Below are 19,519 nucleotides of genomic sequence, written 5' to 3' on the forward strand. Positions count from 1 at the left end.
GTTGGTTCTCACGTTTTCTAGTTCTCATTTCACATTAGTATCTTCCCGTATTTCTTCTAGCACGTTTACTATAATAATTTTAAGTTTATTGGACAAGTGTTCTAATATATCTGCTTCTACTAAAATCTTTATGTTTCTCATATATCCATTATTTTTAGTTTGTGAATTCCCTTTCACTCTGGGGTATTGGCTCCTGTCAGGTGGTGCCTTTGGAAGGCCAGACTCCAGACTGGCTTATGTCCAATCAATTCAGAGCTGAGTGGTGGATAAAATCCAAGCTAGAAAAACGTAATCACTCACTGACATGAGTGATCACTCCCAGGGAGAAGCAGCATTAGAAGACACGACTGGGCTATAATCCCCCAAGTCCTGGGGTTGAGAGGGGATGATACTGAAGCAATTATCAGCGGTTAATTGGTCTCCACCTGCTTGTCTCAGTGCCTTACAAACATCAGGGGTTAGCCACTATCCTGATTTCAATTCTACCTTCAGCTGGATCGGATCTTTTAGTTAAGAACAGATTTGGGGCCGGGCGCGGTGGCTCAAGCCTGTAATCCCAGCACTTTGGGAGGCCGAGACGGGCGGATCACGAGGTCAGGAGATCGAGACCATCCTGGCTAACACGGTGAAACCCCGTCTCTACTAAAAATACAAAAAAACTAGCCGGGCGAGGTGGCGGGCGCCTGTAGTCCCAGTTACTCCGGAGGCTGAGGTGGGAGAATGGCGTAAACCCGGGAGGCGGAGCTTGCAGTGAGCCGAGATCCGGCCACTGCACTCCAGGCCGGGAAGCAGAACCTTAACAGTTCCTTTTCTACTTTATTCTCCCACAGCCCATTTTATTCTCAGGCTGTAAGAGAATGCTCTCAGAGATATTTCCATAGTATCTCCCACATGTACTGCCTGAAAGGACCCAATACCCCAGAGTGAAAAGGAATTCACAAACTAAGGACGTTCTCCTCCCCATCTCCCACCATTCACCTTTCAAAACAGCCCTTGTCAGCTGGACGTGGTGGCTCACACCTGTAATCCCAGCAATTTCGGAGGCCAGAGTAGGTGCATCATTTGAGGTTAGGAGTTCGAGACTAGCCTGGCCAACCTGGTGAAACCCTGTCTCTACTTCTAGCCAGGGCAACAGAGCGAGACTCCGTCTCAAAAACTAAGAAACAGTAATAAAAAAAATTGTTTTAAATAAACCAGCCCTTGTCAACTCAGAGTTTCTCTCAATGTTCTCCATTTTCTCTTTCAAGTTCCTCTAGAGTTAAACCTAGGGAAAGGACCGACGGCGCTGGTCTTCATTCTCTGTCAGAGCACACGCTTTCTTCACTTGTTTCAGGGATTTGGTTTGCAAGCTCACTCGACAGGGAGGAATTCTGTGTCCCTCCTACCACTACCCTTCCCCTTCCTAAATGTAAATTTGGGCTGGTCTCTATCCATCCTTCAGAGTCCTGCTCCAGAACTATGTCTATTATCAGCAGCCCAGGACTCCCAACCTTTGGTCACATAAGACTAGGTAGACTCGGTCACCAGCTGCAAGTGCTTGGTCTAGGCCCCGGTTACAAGACCAGACCTGCTTCCTCCATATGTACATAGCTTTTAAAAAGCCAGTGAACCTTTTTAATACTTTGGTAACCTTCTTTCACAGGCAGAGGAGCACCCCCATCCGCCCCTTGTTTGGAGTGCGCAGTTTGGCTTTGGTTCTTTGCCTTGCCTGGAGTATACTTCTAATTCCTGCTGTCCTGCATAAGCTGAATCCCCAGCTACCCACCGCCACCCAGGCCTACAGGTTTCCACTCATTTATTACTATAATTATGTTTCTGTTCCATTGCTGGTCCATAGAAATAAGTTTTCCTTTGGAGGAAAGTGATTATAACCTCTTTAATTTCCTCCTTTTGCATTTTTTTTTTTTCTTTTCTTTTTGAGACGGAGTCTCGCTCTGTCGCCCAGGCTGGAGTGCAGTGGCGCGATCTCGGCTCACTGCAAGCTCCGCCTCACAGACTCCCACCATTCTCCTGCCTCAGCCTCCCGAGTAGCTGGGACTACAGGTGCCCGCCACCTCGCCCGGCTAGTTTTTTGTATTTTTTAGTAGAGACGGGGTTTCACCGTGTAGACCAGGATGGTCTCGATCTCCTGACCTCGTGATCCGCCCGTCTCGGCCTCCCAAAGTGCTGGGATTACAGGCGTGAGCCCCCGCGCCCGGCCCCGTTCGCCTTTTAATTTGAAGCTCAAGCATCACCTGTCAGTGAGGAGCCCCTATCCTCTCAGATGCCCTCTTGTTTGACCCCACAGCACCCTCTACTTAACTGTAGTAAATTTTAAAACAAGAAAAATTTTAGCAAACATTTTAAACAAAATCTGCACCATAAACCTCTATTATAGCTATCTATACATACAAAAGTACAATATATCCTTCTATCACCCAACACTCATACTCACCATATCATTGGGATGGACCAAAAACAAATAGATCCCTGGATGTTTGTCAAACACCTGAAAGGAGCAATTGGCTTGTTCCATTCGACAAAGTGCTTCAACACATAACTCGTCTAAAAGGAAAAAAGTAAGTAAAATATATAAATCTTATCATCTTATCAAGATTACCTAAATTAGGTTCCTTGGGTTATTCTGTAAATAAATAAAAATTTGCTTTTTTCCCCCAAATTGAGGCATAAAAATGCTTATATTGTAAATGCAGGAACAATATTTACCTATCTGACAGGCTAAATCAGTTGGTCATAGCATGTTCTTGGAAATTATTCTGACCTTATTAGAATAGATCCCTTTTTTGCTGGGCGTGGTGGCTCACGCCTGTAATCCCAACACTTTGGGAGGCCAAGGTGGGCAGATCACCTGAGGTCAGTAGTTCGACTGACCAACATGCAGAAACCCTATCTCTACTAAAAATACAAAATTAGCCAGGCATGGTGGCGCACGCCTGTAATCCCAGCTACTCAGGAGGCTGAGGCAGGAGAATCGCTTGAACCCAGGAGGTGGAGGTTGTAGTAAGCCAAGATCGTGCCATTGCACTCCAGCCTAAGCAACAAGAGCAAAACTGTCTCCATAAAAAAAAAAAAAAGGATTGTATCTCTTTATTTACACTTAGGATAATTATCTCCAGAGGGAACGTATAAAGGACCTGTAACCATATGGTTGTAAGTCCAATTCCATTTGCATTTAATGTTTTGATCCACCTAGACTTTATCTGATACAAAAATAAGGAACAAAGTCAGCTTTACCCCTAAGCAACTAGCTGTCCCATTCTCCTTTACTGAACAATCCATTTACCCTTTCAGATGAATCAACTTTAACTGTAAAATTTCAAAAAAAATTATCATTTTTTATTTCCAATAATACAGTTTTTTCACTAGTGGCACTGGCTGGCTTTGGGGATGGGAGGCACAATGATTAGAAAAGCACGAAGGGCGCTCCTGGGACGTTGACAATGTTTTTTTTTTTTTGAGATGGAGTTTCGTTCTGTGGCCCAGGCTGGAGTGCAGTGGCCAGATCTCAGCTCACTGCAAGCTCCACCTCCCAGGTTTATGCCATTCTCCTGCCTCAGCCTCCCGAGTAGCTGGGACTACAGGCGCCCGCCACCTCGCCCGGCTAGTTTTTTTTTTGTATTTTTTAGTAGAGACAGGGTTTCACCGTGTTAGCCAGGATGGTCTCGATCTCCTGACCTCGTGATCCACCCGTCTCGGCCTCCCAAAGTGCTGGGATTACAGGCTTGAGCCACCGCGCCCGGCGACAATGTTTTGATTTTTGATCTGGATGCTGGCTACACAAATGTGTTTGATTTGCAAAAAAAAAACCAAACAAACATATACTTTTATGGATATTCTTTAATACTTGAAAAAAACTGGCCGGGCGCGGTGGCTCAAGCCTGTAATCCCAGCACTTTGGGAGGCCGAGAGGGGCGGATCATGAGGTCAGGAGATCGAGACCATCCTGGCTAACACAGTGAAACCTCGTCTCTACTAAAAATACAAGCTTGCAGTGAGCCGAGATCCGGCCACAGCACTCCAGCCTGGGCGACAGAGCGAGACTCCGTCTCAAAAAAAAAAAAAAAAAAAAAAAAAAAAAAACTAGCCGGTGAGGTGGCGGACGCCTGTAGTCCCAGCTACTCGGGAGGCTGAGGCAGGAGAATGGCGTAAATCCAGGAGGCGGAGCTTGCAGTGAGCTGAGATCCGGCCACTGCACTCCAGCCCGGCGACAGAGCGAGACTCTGCCTCAAAAAAAAAAAAAAAAAAAAAAAAAGAAAAAAACTTAGAATTTTCAAATCTAGTTACTTCGAATTTATTGGTTTAGACAAAACTGACTCGCACTTTTAGATCTACTTTTCAGTTTACCGAAAATACAGTAAATAAACAAGATAAATAACAGTACAGGAAAGAAATCAGAAAAATCCATAAAGTATGTTATTCTACAGGGCAAATATATGACCTCCCCCAACAAGTCAGACTCATGGCCAAAAAAAAAGATGAGGGCACAAGTTGGTTTCTGTACAAACACAGTTGGCATGTGCAGGGGTTTGGTTCCAGGGTACCAAAATCCACAAACAGCTGAGTCCTGCAGTTGGCCCTGAGAAACCAGCACATACCTAAAGTCGACCCTCCAGAGAAGCGGGTTTTGTAACCCATAAATACTGTATTTTTGATTTCACTTTGGTTGAAAAAAGATCCATGTATGACAGGATCTGCACAGTTCAAGGGTCAACAAAGATTGTTTTTGGGTTTTTTAGAGACAGGGTCTTGCGCTGTTGCCCAGAATGAAGTACAGTGGTGTGCTCATGGCTCACCACAGGCTCAACCTCCTGGGCACAAATGATCCTTCCACCTTGGCCTCCCGAGTACCTAGGAATACAAGCACGTGCCATCACATCCAGCTAAATTTTATTTTTTGTAGAGATGGGGGAGGGAGGGTATTGCTATGCTGCTGAGGCTGAGAAGGACTGTTTTGAATTAAAAGAACTATGTACCAAATGCACTGTGTGGTCCTTGACTAGATTCTAATTTAAGCAAAGCAGCCAAAAACACATTTTGCAACTATTGGGAAAACATGAAAATGAACTCGATTTTAGTATTGTTATTTTGGGCCAGGCCTGCTGGCTCACACCTGTTATCTCAGCACTTTAGGAGGCCGAGGTGGGCAGATCACTTGAGGTCAGGAGACTAGGAAACTAGGAGACTAGCCTGGCCAACATGGCGAAACCCTGTCTCTACTAAAAATACAAAAAATTAGCCAGGTGTAGCGGCAGGAGCCTGTAATCCCATCTACTCAGGAGGCTGAGGCAGGAGAATCGCTTGAATCCAGGAGGCCCAGGGTGCCATGAGCCACGATCGTGCCATTGCACTCCAGCCTGGGTGACAGTGAGACTCTTAAAAAACAAAAGGTATTTGGCCGGGCGCGGTGGCTCAAGCCTGTAATCCCAGCACTTTGGGAGGCCGAGACAGGCGGATCACAAGGTCAGGAGATCGAGACCACCCTGGCTAATATGGTGAAACCCCGTCTCTACTAAAGAATACAAAAAACTAGCCGGGCGACGAGGCGGGCGCCTGTAGTCCCAGCTACTTGGGAGGCGGAGGCAGGAGAATGGCGTAAACCTGGAAGGTGGAGCTTGCAGTGAGCTGAGATCCGGCCACCGCACTCCAGCCTGGGCGACAGAGCCAGACTCCGTCTCAAAAAAAAAAAAAACAAAAGGTATTGTTAGATTTGATAGGTTAGGGAAATGTCTTTACTTTCAAGAGATTCATATTATGAACTGCAAATATCAACAACCAAAATCTAAACAGCTATAATAAGCCACGCCATGGTGGTTAACGAAAATTACTATAGAATAGCATTTCCCAACCATGGGTGATTTTATACCTTACCCCCAAAAAGGGATATTCAGCAATGTCTGGAGATATTTTTCGTTGTCACAAAGGAGATAGGGAGTGCTACCGGCATTTAGTAGACAGAGGCCAGGGATGCTGCTACACATCCCACAGTGGATGGCAGAGCCCCACAGCAAAGGATTGTCCAAAATGTCACCAGTGCAAGGCTGAGAACCCTGCCACAGATACAAGAATGAAAATTATTATTATTATTACTATTTTTTAAGACAGAATCTCCCTCTGTCAGCCAGGCTGGAGTGCAGTGGCACAATCTTGCTTCACTGCAACCTCCGCCTTCCAGGTTCAAGTGATTCTCCTGCCTAAGCCTCCTGAGTAGCTCAGATTACAGGTGCCTGCCACCACACCTGGCTAATTTTTGTATTTTTAGTAGAGATGGGGTTTCACTATGTTAGCAAGGCTGGTCTCAAACTCCTGACCTCAGGTGATCCGCCCGCCTCAGCCTCCCAAAGTGTTGGGATTACAGCTGTGAGCCAGCATGCCTGGCAAGAATGAAAATTATTAATAATTGAACAAATAGATGAACAGATACGTAATAAAGCAAATATAGCAAAATGTTAACAACCGTATAATCTATGTGATAGGTATATTCTGTTCACTCTATAATTTATTTTTCTATGTTAAAAAAATTTCACAACAAAATGTTGGGAGCCAGGCATAGTGGCTCAGCCTTATAATCCCAGCAATTTGCAAAGCTGAGGTGGGAGGACTGCTTCAGCCCAGGAGTTCACCACCAGCCCGGGCAACACAGTTAAACTTCATCTCCACAATAGATACAACATAAAATTAGCTGGATGCAATGGCACACACCTGTACTCCCAGCTACCCACAAGGCTCAGGCAGGAATATTACTTGAGCCTAGGAGGTAGAAGCTGCAGGGTGCCATGACTGCGCCACTGCACTTCAGCCTAGGAGACAGGGCAAGACCCTGTCTCTAAAAAAAAAAAAAAAAAAACTTCAGTTGTCCTCTGAACAAGGTAAGTTTGAACTGTGCCCCCAAAAACAGGTATTTTGTGTTTGAACTCAAAAAATCAAAAATGTTGGAAAAAAATGAAGTCCTAATTATTTATCCTAAGTTTAGCAAACAAATTTGCAATAAGCCTAAATTCTTATACTAAAATAATAAAACTGAAATAACTTGAGGAACCATCAAGATACTCACTAACACGTTCATGTAGAAGCAAATAAGGATATTTCAGTATTTCAAGAAGAGGAACTCGAAGCTTATTTTCAAAGTCTTGTCCAGTGATGTCAAACAGTGGCATCTCTCCATTGTTGTCTACTATATATAACTCATCATCATCTCCAATTTCTGCCTTCATGGATTTTTCAAAGTGATTTATCAGACGTAAGGTTTCCAATTCCCATAAAACCTGAAGGAAAATAAATGGGCAGTGTGCGTTATGTCTTATCATCAACAAAATACACTGAATGTGATCACCCAGAAAGCCTTTTCCTAAGTACAAAAATTCTGAAATGGGCCGGGCGCGGTGGCTCAAGCCTGTAATCCCAGCACTTTGGGAGGCCGAGACGGGCGGATCACGAGGTCAGGAGATCGAGACCATCCTGGCTAACACGGTCAAACCCCGTCTCTACTAAAAAATACAAAAAACTAGCCGGGCGAGGTGGCGGGCACCTGTAGTCCCAGCTACTCGGGAGGCTGAGGCAGGAGAATGGTGTAAACCCGGGAGGCGGAGCTTGCAGTGAGCTGAGATCCGGCCACTGCACTCCAGCCTGGGCGACAGAGCGAGACTCCGTCTCAAAAAAAAAAAAAAAAAAAAAAATTCTGAAATGTAAAGTATTAGAGATTGTATTTTAGATTGAAAGAAAACTATTTAAATGTGGCCACTTTTATGAAAAATGAGTATACACAGTATGAGATGCTGGCCAGGCACAGTGGCTCACACCTGTAATCCCAGCATTTTGGAAGGCTGAGGTAGGAGGACTGTTTTAGGCCAGGAGTTCGAGACCAGCCTGGGTAGCAAAGAAAGACTCTGTCACTAACAACAACAAAAAAATTATAGAAAAATTACCTAGGTGTGGTGCATGCCTACAGTCCTATGATTGTGCCACTGTACTCCAGCCTGGATGACGGAGGGACACCCTGTCTCTAAGAGAAAAAGAAAACAGGGCAGGTGCGGTGGCTCACGCCTGTAATCCCAGCACTTTGAGAGGCTGAGCAGGGCGGATCACCTGAGGTCAGGAGTTCGGGACCACCCTGACCAACATGGAGGAATCTCGTCTCTACTAAAAATACAAAAATAGCCAGGCGTGGTGGTGCATGCCTGTAATTCCATACTCGGGAGGCTGAAGCAGGAGAATTGCTTGAACCCAGGAGGCGGAGGTTGCAGTGAGCAGAGATCAGGCCATTGCATTCCAGCCTGGGCGACAACAGCGAAATTCCATCTCGAACAAAAAACCAAACAAACAAAAACAACAACAAGAAAACAGAAAGTAGTATGGGATGTTCGAACAATTTTTTTTTTTTTTTTGAGACAGAGTCTTGCCCTGTCGCCCAGGCTGGAGTGCAATGGTGTGGTTTCAGCTGACCTCAACCTTGGCCTCCCGGGTTCAAGCGGTTCTCCTACCTCAGCCTCCCAAGTAGCTGGGATTACAGGCGCCAGTCATCACACCTGGCTAATTTTTATATTTTTAGTAGAGACGGAGCTTCACCATGTTGGCCAGGCTAGTCTCGAATTGCCGACCTCGTGATCTGCCTGCCTCGGCCTCCCAAAGTGCTGGGATTAAAGGCACAAGCCATAGCGCCTGGCCTTAAACACTTCTCCTGTAGAATTTTTCTATAAATATCTCAACATCCCTATCAACTATATTCAAAAAAAAAGAGAGAGAGAGAGAGAGAAGCTGTTCAATGCAAAACCAAGGCCCTTCTACGTCTTCCCTTCCACGTTCTAGCCATAGCTAACTACCCTAGCGCAGCCAACTACCTTAGCGCAGCTTGTAGTATAAAGACGCTGTATAGCTTCATAATTAGAAAACCTTACAAAATGCACGTTTCTCAACACCAATCCATTACTAACCATCCTCTCCTCTATACACTTCACACATCTCTATGGTCTACGTTCTGTTTTTCATCAAATAAATAAACCAAATATTCAAAGCCAAATATTTAAAATTGTATCTTTCACTTTGGTTATTATGACTGGAAAATATGCTTGACCTTAGAGATTTATGCCATTTGCCCATTAAAAAAAGAAAAAAAAAAGAAGTTATTATTACCAATTTAAAAAAAAAAAAAAAAAACCCTGGCGGGGTGCAGTGGCTCACAGCTGTAATCCCAGCACTTTGGTAAGCCGAGGTGGGCAGATCACCTGAGGTCAGGAGTTTGAGACCAGCTGGGTCAACATGGTGAAACCCCATCTCTACTAAAAACAAAAAATTAGCCGGGTGTGGTGGCATGTGCCTGTAGTCCCAGCTACTCGGGAGGCTGAGGCAGGAGAATCACTTGAACCCACCCGGGAGGCAGAGGATGAAGTGAGCCAAGATTGCGCAACTGCACTCCAGCCTGGGCAACAGAGTGAGACTCTGTCTCAAAAAGAAAAAAAAAGAAAAACCAATAACAAAAACCCAGGCCATTCAGATACATGCATGTATTATAGCACTGACCAAAAAATTATGAAACAAATCCCCTCCCAATAACTCTATTTCATTAAATTATTTCATACCAATGTGACTAAAAGTGACAGATCATAAAATTCTGATCCAGGTTTCAATTCCATCAGTGATAAACATTTACTCAGCACCTACTATGTACCAGGCAATGAGTTAGGTACTTGACTTATACTGGCCTTCAAAGTCGGCCAGGCATGGTTGCTCATGCCTTGAATTCCAACACTGGGAGGCCAAGGCGGGAGGATCACTTGAGCTCAGGAGTTCAGGACCAGCCTGGGCAAAATAGTAAGACCTTGTCTCTACAAAAAAATTTTAAAAATTAGCGGAGCATGGTGGCACATGCCTGTAGTCCCAACTACTCAGGAGGATGAGACGGGAGGATGGCTTGAGTCCAGAAGGCTGAGGCTGCAGTGAACCGTGATCTCACCACTGCACTTCCAGCCTCAGCAACACAGCAAAGACCTTGTCTCTAAAACTTAGCAAAACAAACTATGAAAACCCATGTGGCCCATAAAAAATCATAAGCAGCACTTTCACTTTCAGGAATTTGTCCTAAAAATATACTCTAATGTAGGCCGGGCGCGGTGGCTCAAGCCTGTCATCCCAGCACTTTGGGAGGCCGAGATGGGCGGATCACGAGGTCAGGAGATCGAGACCATCCTGGCTAACACGGTGAAATCCCGTCTCCACTAAAAATCCAAAAAACTAGCCGGGCGAGGTGGCGGGCGCCTGTAGTCCCAGCTACTCCGGAGGCTGAGGCAGGAGAATGGCGTGAACCCGGGAGGCGGAGCTTGCAGTGAGCTGAGATCCGGCCACTGCACTCCAGCCCAGGCGACAGAGCAAGACTCAGTCTCAAAAAAAAAAAAAAAAAAAGAATATACTCTAATGTATGAAATGATACATGTATAATCACTGCACTCCAGTCTGAGTGACAGAGTGAGACTCCATCTCTAACAACAAAAACAAACAAAAAAAACCCCCACAAAGTTACAATCGTATCATCATTTCTCTGAATATCCAACAGAGTTCAAACTTATTCTCTTCCTAGCTGTCATGCTCTGAAAAATATTGCCCATCTGATATAAATTACCTCATGCAAGAATGGCAATTCATCTCTTGCTTTGTGGTATTCCGCCACACACTCTAAGCAGTAGCAGAGGTCTTCGTTGGCTGTTTGAAATTCACTGGATGGAGTGTTGGAAGCATAGCGCTTTAGGAAGTCAATGGTGGAACCACCACCTGGAGTACACCAACAACATGTGCTCATTCTGTACCTACAGCCAGAAAAGACGACATCAAGAAGAAAACCAACTTCAGACCGTCTGTGTGTCAAGAACAGGTACACTTCCAACTTGTGACCCTGGTTTCAATTTAAAATGTGTCACTAAAGCCCAAATCTTCTGCCAGCTGGCTTATCAATCACTGAACTCACTAAACTAAAAAAAAAAAATCCTTCCATTGTTGACACATGAAAAATTCAGGCCGGGCGCGGTGGCTCAAGCCTGTAATCCTAGCACTTTGGGAGGCCGAGACGGGCGGATCGCGAGGTCAGGAGATCGAGACCATCCTGGCTAACACGGTGAAACCCTGTCTCTACTAAAAACTACAAAAAAAAAAAAAATCTAGCGGGGCGAGGTGGCGGCGCCTGTAGTCCCAGCTACCTGGGAGGCTGAGGCAGGAGAATGGCGTGAACCCGGGAGGCAGAGCTTGCAGTGAGCTGAGATCCGGCCACAGCACTCCAGCCTGGGTGACAGAGCGAGACTCCGTCTCAAAAAAAAAAAAAAGAAAAGAAAAATTCAGAAAAACGAAAGCATTATAAAAGGAATAAGTATCATAAGGCAACATAAAGTTGTGCTACAGAGAAGGCTCAAAACTACACAGTGCCGATAGAAAATATACAGAGACCCAGACTTATCAACATTTCCAAAGTACAGATTTTGGAGTGGGGAAAAAAGTTACCTAGTATGAACTTAAGTTCATTTCATAAACTGAATGGACCTAGCTCATACATCCTCATTAGGAGTGATGTCACCCTCAGAGAGATCTAAAACTAGTTAGTGGGACGTGAAAAAGTCCTCCTCTTTTCAGATATAAAGCTCAGATAAACAGACAGTACATAAAGAGAGACATAATATATTGGTAGTATTAAAATTCACAGGAGGGGCAGTTTTTAAAAATGTTCAAAAACTCTCCATTCAGGGAGAAAGAAGGTTAGAAGAAGGTTAAAACACCTAAGTAAGGCGGTGGCTCACACCTGCAATCCTAGCACTTTGGGAGGCCGAGGTGGGCTTGTTTGAGGTCAGCAGTTCGAGGCTAGCCTGGCCAACATGGTGAAACCCTGTCGCTACTAAAAAAAATATAAAAATTAGCTGGTGGTGCACATCTGCAATTCCGCTACTCGGGAGGCTGAGGCAGGAGTATCGCTTGAACCTGGGAGGCAGAGGTTGTAGTGAGCCAAGACTGCGCCACTGCACTCCAGCCTGGGTGACAGAGTGAAATTCTGTCTCAAAAAAAAAAAAAAAACCTAAGTGAAGACATCGGATATGTGGGAAGGGAAACGTGGCAGTATGAGATTTTTGAGTATCACCATCACCCTAAACTTCAGAATACATAATCTTTACCAACAGAAAAAATAAATCATCTCAACAGAAAATAGGCTTGGCTGCTAAGGCTTCTGTGGCATAAAGCTAGTTCCTAAAATAATTTCTAAAAATTCTTTAATTTCGGCCGGGCGCGGTGGCTCAAGCCTGTAATCCCAGCACTTTGGGAGGCCGAGATGGGCGGATCACGAGGTCAGGAGATCGAGACCATCCTGGCTAACACGGTGAAACCCCGTCTCTACTAAAAAAAAAAAAAAATACAAAAAACTAGCCGGGCGAGGTGGCGGGCGCCTGTAGTCCCAGCTACTCCAGAGGCTGAGGCAGGAGAATGGCGTAAAACCTGGGAGGCGGAGCTTGCAGTGAGCTGAGATCCGGCCACTGCACTCCAGCCCGGGCGAAAGAGCAAGACTCCGTCTCAAAAAAAAAAAAAAAAAAAAATTCTTTAATTTCTTCTTATAGCCACAATTAAATAATTATTTAGAAATGCATAAGCAAATACATTGTCATATGAATTGATTTCTTAAAATTTATTAAGTATTACTTATACTTTTGAAGACGTATGCTTTCTTCATGGTTCTAAAAAAAATTCAGGGTAGCTTTCAACATTAAATTATATACACAAAAGGACATTTAAAAATGAGATTTCAAAAAACAAAATCAAAACTTCTTTAGAAGAAATTTCATTTCACTGAGTTCTACATCAGGAGCTTCCTGAAAGCAGAGGAAAAGGGTAATATGAGTTACAGTTCTCATCGAAGCTCGGGAGAAAAAGAGTATGCAGTGATAGCCGCAGAGTACCGCCCTTTCCTGACACTAACTCTAATTACATTTTATTAAGGTCTCCTAGTATAGGGGCACTGCAGACCAGGAAATGCCAAGTAACATGGGATAAGATCTTCAATATATTTCTGCAGAATTTAAAACTGTTTTATTCAAAAGAAGAATTACTTATAATACCTAAGAGGCTAATATCACACTACTAGTAAGTTAACAGCTTGCAGAAGCTGGTTTTTTTCTGGCGACCTAGTTTAACATGGAAAGCAAACTTAGAAGACATAAGAACAGAAAGTGAAACTTCAAGGAGGTTTCTCAAACATCGTTTTAAGCATGATCTCAGCAGCTAACAGACTGCAGTCAATTTAAGTTTTAAAAAACTTAAGTGGGACTACCATGCAAATAAAATGTTGCATACTTCTTTTCCCACTTACCTTACTTGAAACTCTTAATGTTGTGTACTTTACTAACAAAGGAGACAACAAAAGAAACCTTCTATTAAGAAAATTACAGGCCGGGCGTGGTGGCTCAAGCCTGTAATCCCAGCACTTTGGTAGGCCGAGACGGGCGGATCACGAGGTCAGGAGATCGAGACCATCCTGGCTAACACGGTGAAACCCCGTCTCTACTAAAAAAAAAATACAAAAAACTAGCCGGGCGAGGTGGCGGGCGCCTGTAGTCCCAGCTACTCCGGAGGCTGAGGCAGGAGAATGGCGTAAAACCCGGGAGGCAGAGCTTGCAGTGAGCTGAGATCCGGCCACTGCACTCCAGCCCGGGCGAAAGAGCAAGACTCCGTCTCAAAAAAAAAAAAAAAAAAAAGAAAATTACAGAATTTGCTTTTTATTTCACTCAGAAAAAGAGCCTATTTCCACAACCGAAAAAGCAAGACTAAATTTTCTAGAAGCATATGGGAGTTACTACCAAAATAGGTGAGTGTCGTGGCATCTAGAAGATAACGGAGAACACTGCTGCAGAGTACACCAAGAGAACATACGCTTCCGTAGTTCTTCTCCAAAAGGCTGTGTGTGTGGTTTTGTCTTCAAACTTAAAATCATCACTGGCCTAATGGCTAAGCCCAGGAAATCTCAATAGGGCATATTTTGTCTTTTAGGGAGAAAATAATTGCTTCTAAACTACTGTGAATCCTATTAAGCTTTTGTACAACTCAGTTCTTCTTGAGGTCTATTTTGTTAGTTTCATCAGACTGTAACTGTTTGGAATCATTACTGAATGACAAATGGGTGTGTCCAGACAATGCTCAAGCTGCAAAACCAAAATTAAAGCAACTCTCTGAGCACCCACCAAAAAGAGAGGTAATGTGTCAAAACCAAAAATATAGGATGCTTCACCATAGGTATAACTGTAACTTTCTACAGACTTATCCTTAGGCTATCCATTTCTCAATATTAGTCAGAAACTTCAAATATACTTCTCAGCTAAACATCCGGAAGTTTAGATTCACTACCTCCCACTTCAGCTCCTTTGCACTCTGGCTTCTACCCTTATACTCCACTGAATATTAAGTCCCTAACAATCTCTACATCACCAATCCAACAGGTTCCTTACTTGACTCTGCTAAAGCATATGAAAATGCTGCCCATGCTTTCCTTACCTACAACACACCATTTTTTGGACACCACTTCTACCCAATCTCCTTCATAATTACCCCTGCCTTTGTTACTCATATAAATACTAAAGTTTTCGAAGGCTTGTCCTGAGAATTCTCACCTCTTTACTCAGTACTCTCTTTCTGGGTGACCTACTTCAAACCACTGCTTCAACTACTGCCTAGACTGAAGCTGCCCAAACACTGAGAAAGTATTGTAAAACTTAATGCAGGTAGGGTGCGGTGGCTCACGCCTATAATCCCAGCACTTTGGAGGGCTGAGGCGGGCAGGAACACGAGGTCAAGAGATTGAGACCATCCTGGCCAATATGGTGAAACCCCGTCTCTACTAAAAATACAAAAATTAGCTGGGTATGGTGGCACGCACCTGTAGTCCCAGCTACTGGGGAGGCTGAGGCAGAAGAATCACTTGAACCCGGGAGGCGGAGGTTGCAGTGAGCCAAGATGGCGCCACTGCACTCCAGCCTGGCCCCAGGGCAAGACTCTATCTCAAAAAAAAAAAAAAAAAAACTTAATGCAATGATGCGCTGTGTTCCACCTACTCAATAACTGACAGCCTAGCCTAGAACTCCAGACAGATACATTAGATATCCAACTGCATACAGTGTATCTCTACTCACGTGTCTGAGGGGCACCTCAAAGTAAACATGACCAGAACCCAACGAAGTCCTTCCCTTAAATCTGTTATTTGTTCTATATTCCCTTGTTGATGACATTACCATCCATTCAATTTTCAAATCAGTAACCTAGGAATTACCCTATACACTCCTTCTCCCTCAGCCGCAATCTCTGAGCTCTAAAGCCTACTCCTTAATTACTTCTCTACTTTCTTCTCAGTGCAACCGCCACTGCCTTAGTTCAATGCATTTTCATCATTTGCCTGGATTACTGAAGAAGCCTAAATGATCTGTCTCGTTTGATCGCCACCAATTCCTCCTCCAAAATGCTGCCAGAGGCCAAAGCCCCAAACTGGACTTCGAAAGCACAAATGACTCTTCCTCCAATGTTTGGATAAAATTCAAATTGTTGAGCTCAACACACACAAGGCCCGCGATGATCCAGCTTCCACATCATCTCTTTCCTCCACACTTACCTCTTTTCACTTGCTCTTCCTAAAACCATTCATGGTGACTGGTACTCCCTGTCTTTATGGAAGCTCTTCCATTTGCCTTGAAAACCCACCCTCCTACCTCTACCTGGTTCTTTTTTTTTTTTTTTTTTTTGAGACGGAGTCTGGCTCTGCCGCCCAGGCTGGAGTGCAATGGCCGGATCTCAGCTCACTGCAAGCTCCGCCTCCCGGGTTTACGCCGTTCTCCTGCCTCAGCCTCCCGAGTAGCTGGGACTACAGGCGCCCGCCACCACGCCCGGCTAATTTTTTTGTATTTTTTAGTAGAGACGGGGTTTCACTGTGTTAGCCAGGATGGTCTCGATCTCCTGACCTCGTGATCCGCCCGTCTCGGCCTCCCAAAGTGCTGGGATTACAGGCTTGAGCCACCGCGCCCGGCCTCTACCTGGTTCTTAACTGTGAATGCACGTCAGACTTACCTCAGGAACTTAAAAAAAAAAAAGTAGAAAAGATCCTGTGGATAAAATTGTTTCCCTTTGAAAGAACTCCACTAAGATTCCAAGAGAAAGCTGGATTTGATAACCAGTGTGCAAGCCCTCCCTGAGTGTCATCACGTCTGGGGGGCCTGTCCGACCTGTCCTCTCTTCCAGTCTGTCTCTGATGACCTTCTTCTCCATCCCTTCAGGACTCTGCACACGTTTCCATCATTACACTTACCTTGGCGCTCTGAACTCTTGTTAAAAAAAAAAAAGTATTACCTGGGCAAATGGCCTACAGAAAAGTGATTGTCTCAGCTGGGTTTAGTTGTGAACAAACACGGATTTACATTCATATATGCCCAGACTCTGGCCCCAGAAGAACATCTCTGAAATTAAAAAACAAAAAACAATATTGTTAAGTGGTATTTATACTCTATCTCATCTGAGTCTGCTATCAATCCCATTACAGACAGATACTGCTGGCTGATGAGGAAGCCCAGATAGGTTAGACCTAACTTGGCTGTGGACTTCCAAGTAACAGCAGAAGTGCAATTCTGACTCCCAGTTCCACAGGGGGCTGTCCGCCCTCACGGGGATAGCTAGGCACTGAGCCAAAAATCCAAGTTATTAGCCAGCACAGGTAACATCAGTCCTAGGATCGTCAGCTGTATCACTTATCAAATACCACACTCGACCTTCTCCTTGTGGAGCTCCTTTCCCTCAAGGCAGTCATCCCCGTTTCATTTGGGTCATGCAAATTTCTGGGCACATCCGTAGATCTCAGAAGTTGGGGAGGACGCACAAAGCCCTGTGGCCAGCAGCAAAAGCTCCAGCCCCTCCAAGTGGGAGAAACAGACTCCTTCAAACCAAGGGACCGGCCGGGCGCAAAGGCTCGGAGGATCCCTGGAGTAGCTGACCCCAGCCTGGACAACACAGCCAGGCCCTGTCTCTGCAACATATTTTTTTTTTAATTAGCCGGGCGTGGTGGCTGGCGCCTGTGGTCCCACCTACGGGGTGGGGGGGAATGAGGCGGATGCATCGCTGGAGCCCAGTAAGTCGAGGTTGCAGTGAGCCGTGATTGCTCCTTTGCACTTCAGCCTGGGTGACAAGAGCGAGACCCTGTCTCCAAAAAAAAAAAAAGAGAAAATAAAAAAACAAAAAACGGAGGTACTCTGGGCGGGAGGTAGGCGAGGGTATGGAGGGGACCACACTTTCCACCCCGAGACCTCCTGCTCAGTCCCAAGGAAACTACGCAGTGTCCACACCGAAAAACAGCTCACACGAGACCGCAGTGTAAACAACGGAAGGACAGGCGGTCGCAGCGGCCGGGTCCAGCGCGCAGGAAGGCAACAGGCGGCCGCTAGCCGTCAAGGGGTGCTCCCGCCCCTGCGCCGAGGGAAGCGGCCAAGCCCGCGCCGACTCTTCCCACATCCGCCCACAGGGACCTACGCGCCGCGATGGTTCCCCGATGCGGCCCTGCAAGCACAAGCCGCGTCTACGCTCAGGCCCGCCCAGCCTGCAGCTTCCAGCCTGCCGCTCCCCTCACCGCGCTCTGCCTGGCGTCGCCCTCTAGCCCACCTCCATGACCGGCCCCGCTCTCGGCCACCGGCGGAAGTGCGGGCCTGCAGCCGCAGCTACCAACCAGCCGTTGCCGCGAGTTAGGCCCCGCCCCCCGCGCCGAGTCGGCCGGCCGCAGGCCCCGCCCCGGCTGCTGCTTTCTGATTTTTGTGCCCTCAGCGGGCGGGGCATGGGAAGAGCAACTGCGGTGCACCGCCCACGCCGGGCGCTGGCGTCACGTCCGGACAGCTGGGGCCCGACCAATCCCGAGTCCCCGTCAGAGTGGACTGGGAGAGTTTGCGGCGGAACCGTGACCTCGGCCCCGCCCCGGGCTTCCCGCGGGCGGGGCGGCTCCGGGATGGGCCGCGCAGCGGGTGGCGTCAGCCCCTACCCGCTGGCCATTTCCGTTCCTCTTCTTTTTTCCACGCCTCAGGTGTCTCAGCGGATGTACTACGGTGACGAAGTAATTTTTCTCTTTAGATTTCTTTTAAAGACCTAAAATGTAAATTATGGAAACGTGTAATTTCGTAGGAATATATGTATATCCTTTATACTACAGAAAGAGAGACTTTAGGTCTTGCGAACAATGCGCGCGATGCGCAACACAGCAGAGTAAATCCCGCGGCGGCGCGGTGGCTCCCGCTTCCAATCCCAGCGCTTTGGGAGGCCCAGACGGGAGGCTCGCTTGAGCCCGGAGTTCAGAGACCAGCCTGTGCAACACAGCGAGACACCCGTGTCTACAAAAAAAAAGTTAAAATTTAGCCACCGAGACCGGGCGCGGTGGCTCACGCCTGTAATCCCAGCACTTTGGGAGGCCGAGGCAGGCCGATCACCTGAGACCAGGAGTTCGAGACCAGGCAGACCAACATGGTGAAACTCCGTCTGTACTGAAAATAAAAAAAATTACCCGGGCGTGGTGGCGGGTGCCTGTAATCCCAGCTACTCAGGAGGCTGAGGCATGAGAATGGCTTGAACCCGGGAGGCAGAGGTTGCCGTAAGCCGAGATCGCGCCACTGCACTCCAGCCTGGGCGAAGGAGCGAGATTCTCAGGAGGGAAAAAAAAAAAAAAAATTAGCACCTGTGGGCCCTGCTTCTTGGGAGGCTGAGGCGGGAGGATCCATTAAGCCCAGGAGATCGAGACTGTAGTGAGCCGGGACTGTGCCACTACACTCCAGGCTGGGCAACAAAGCAAGACCCTGTCTCAGAAAAGTCTACAAATAAATTGAAAAATAAAGTGCAGTGGCGCAATCTCGGCTCACTGCCACCTCCGCCTCCTGGGTTCAAGCAATTCTCCTGCGTCAGCCTCCCTAGTAGCTGGGATTACAGGCGTGTACCACCACACCCGGCTAATGTTCATGTTTTTAGTAGAGACGGGGTTTCACCATGTTGGCCAGGATGGTCTCAAACTCCCAACCTCAAGTAATCCGCCCCGCCTGGACCTCCCAAAGTGCTGGAATTACACGCCTGAGCCACCACGCCCGGCCCCTACCCCCTTTTAGTAACGCCTACTACTGACCCCGATGATGCAATCACCATCTTACAGTGAAGAGAGGAGCCAAGGAGATTAAACAATTAGTGACTCAGGGGATAAAGAGGCCGAGATGGGCCCTCTTGGGAAAAGTGGGTCAGAGACAGCCTTACCGAGGAGAACCCTGGACTAAGTATGAGAAGCAAGCCCGAGGGAACACTGCGGGAATGGTCCCAGGCAAAGGAAGATTCTGGGGAAGGGGGCGTGGCTTGTTGGAAGGGCGTGGTGGCCGTTATGCAAATTTAACCGTCCAGGGAGCAGCGGGCGTTGACCGTTATTTTCCTCTTGTCTGGTTCTTCTTCATCCTGTCAAATAGTTTGAACATATTTAGTTGTTTTACCATAGAACACTAATATACCAACGCAGCCT

At 46.4% G+C, this 19,519-nt stretch overlaps 1 protein-coding gene across 11 annotated transcripts in view; it reads right to left on the bottom strand.

Moving 5' to 3' along the window:
• The window catches only part of SETX (senataxin), a 100,100-nt gene extending 80,787 nt beyond the window's left edge, over positions 1-19,313 (bottom strand). For 2 of the 11 annotated variants that reach the window (XM_033194758.1, XM_033194734.1), the window contains exons 1-5: positions 17,346-17,551; positions 16,345-16,451; positions 10,610-10,793; positions 7,052-7,262; positions 2,435-2,544 (exon numbers count right to left, since the gene is read on the bottom strand). In XM_033194758.1, the coding sequence (XP_033050649.1) occupies positions 2,435-2,544; positions 7,052-7,262; positions 10,610-10,786 (498 nt within the window). In that variant the 5' untranslated portion in view covers positions 10,787-10,793; positions 16,345-16,451; positions 17,346-17,551. Of the gene's footprint in view, positions 1-2,434; positions 2,545-7,051; positions 7,263-10,609; positions 10,794-16,344; positions 16,452-17,345; positions 17,552-17,611; positions 17,786-18,013; positions 18,118-19,263 lie in introns of those variants that run through there. The other 9 variants (XM_033194724.1, XR_004433303.1, XM_033194766.1 and 6 more) reach the window with 9 other exon arrangements.
• Between the last annotated feature and the right edge of the window lie 206 nt (positions 19,314-19,519).

The sequence above is a fragment of the Trachypithecus francoisi genome, unplaced genomic scaffold (genome assembly GCF_009764315.1).
Source record: "Trachypithecus francoisi isolate TF-2019V2 unplaced genomic scaffold, Tfra_2.0 Contig01585, whole genome shotgun sequence".
In the NCBI taxonomy this organism is placed as follows: Eukaryota; Metazoa; Chordata; class Mammalia; order Primates; family Cercopithecidae; genus Trachypithecus; species Trachypithecus francoisi.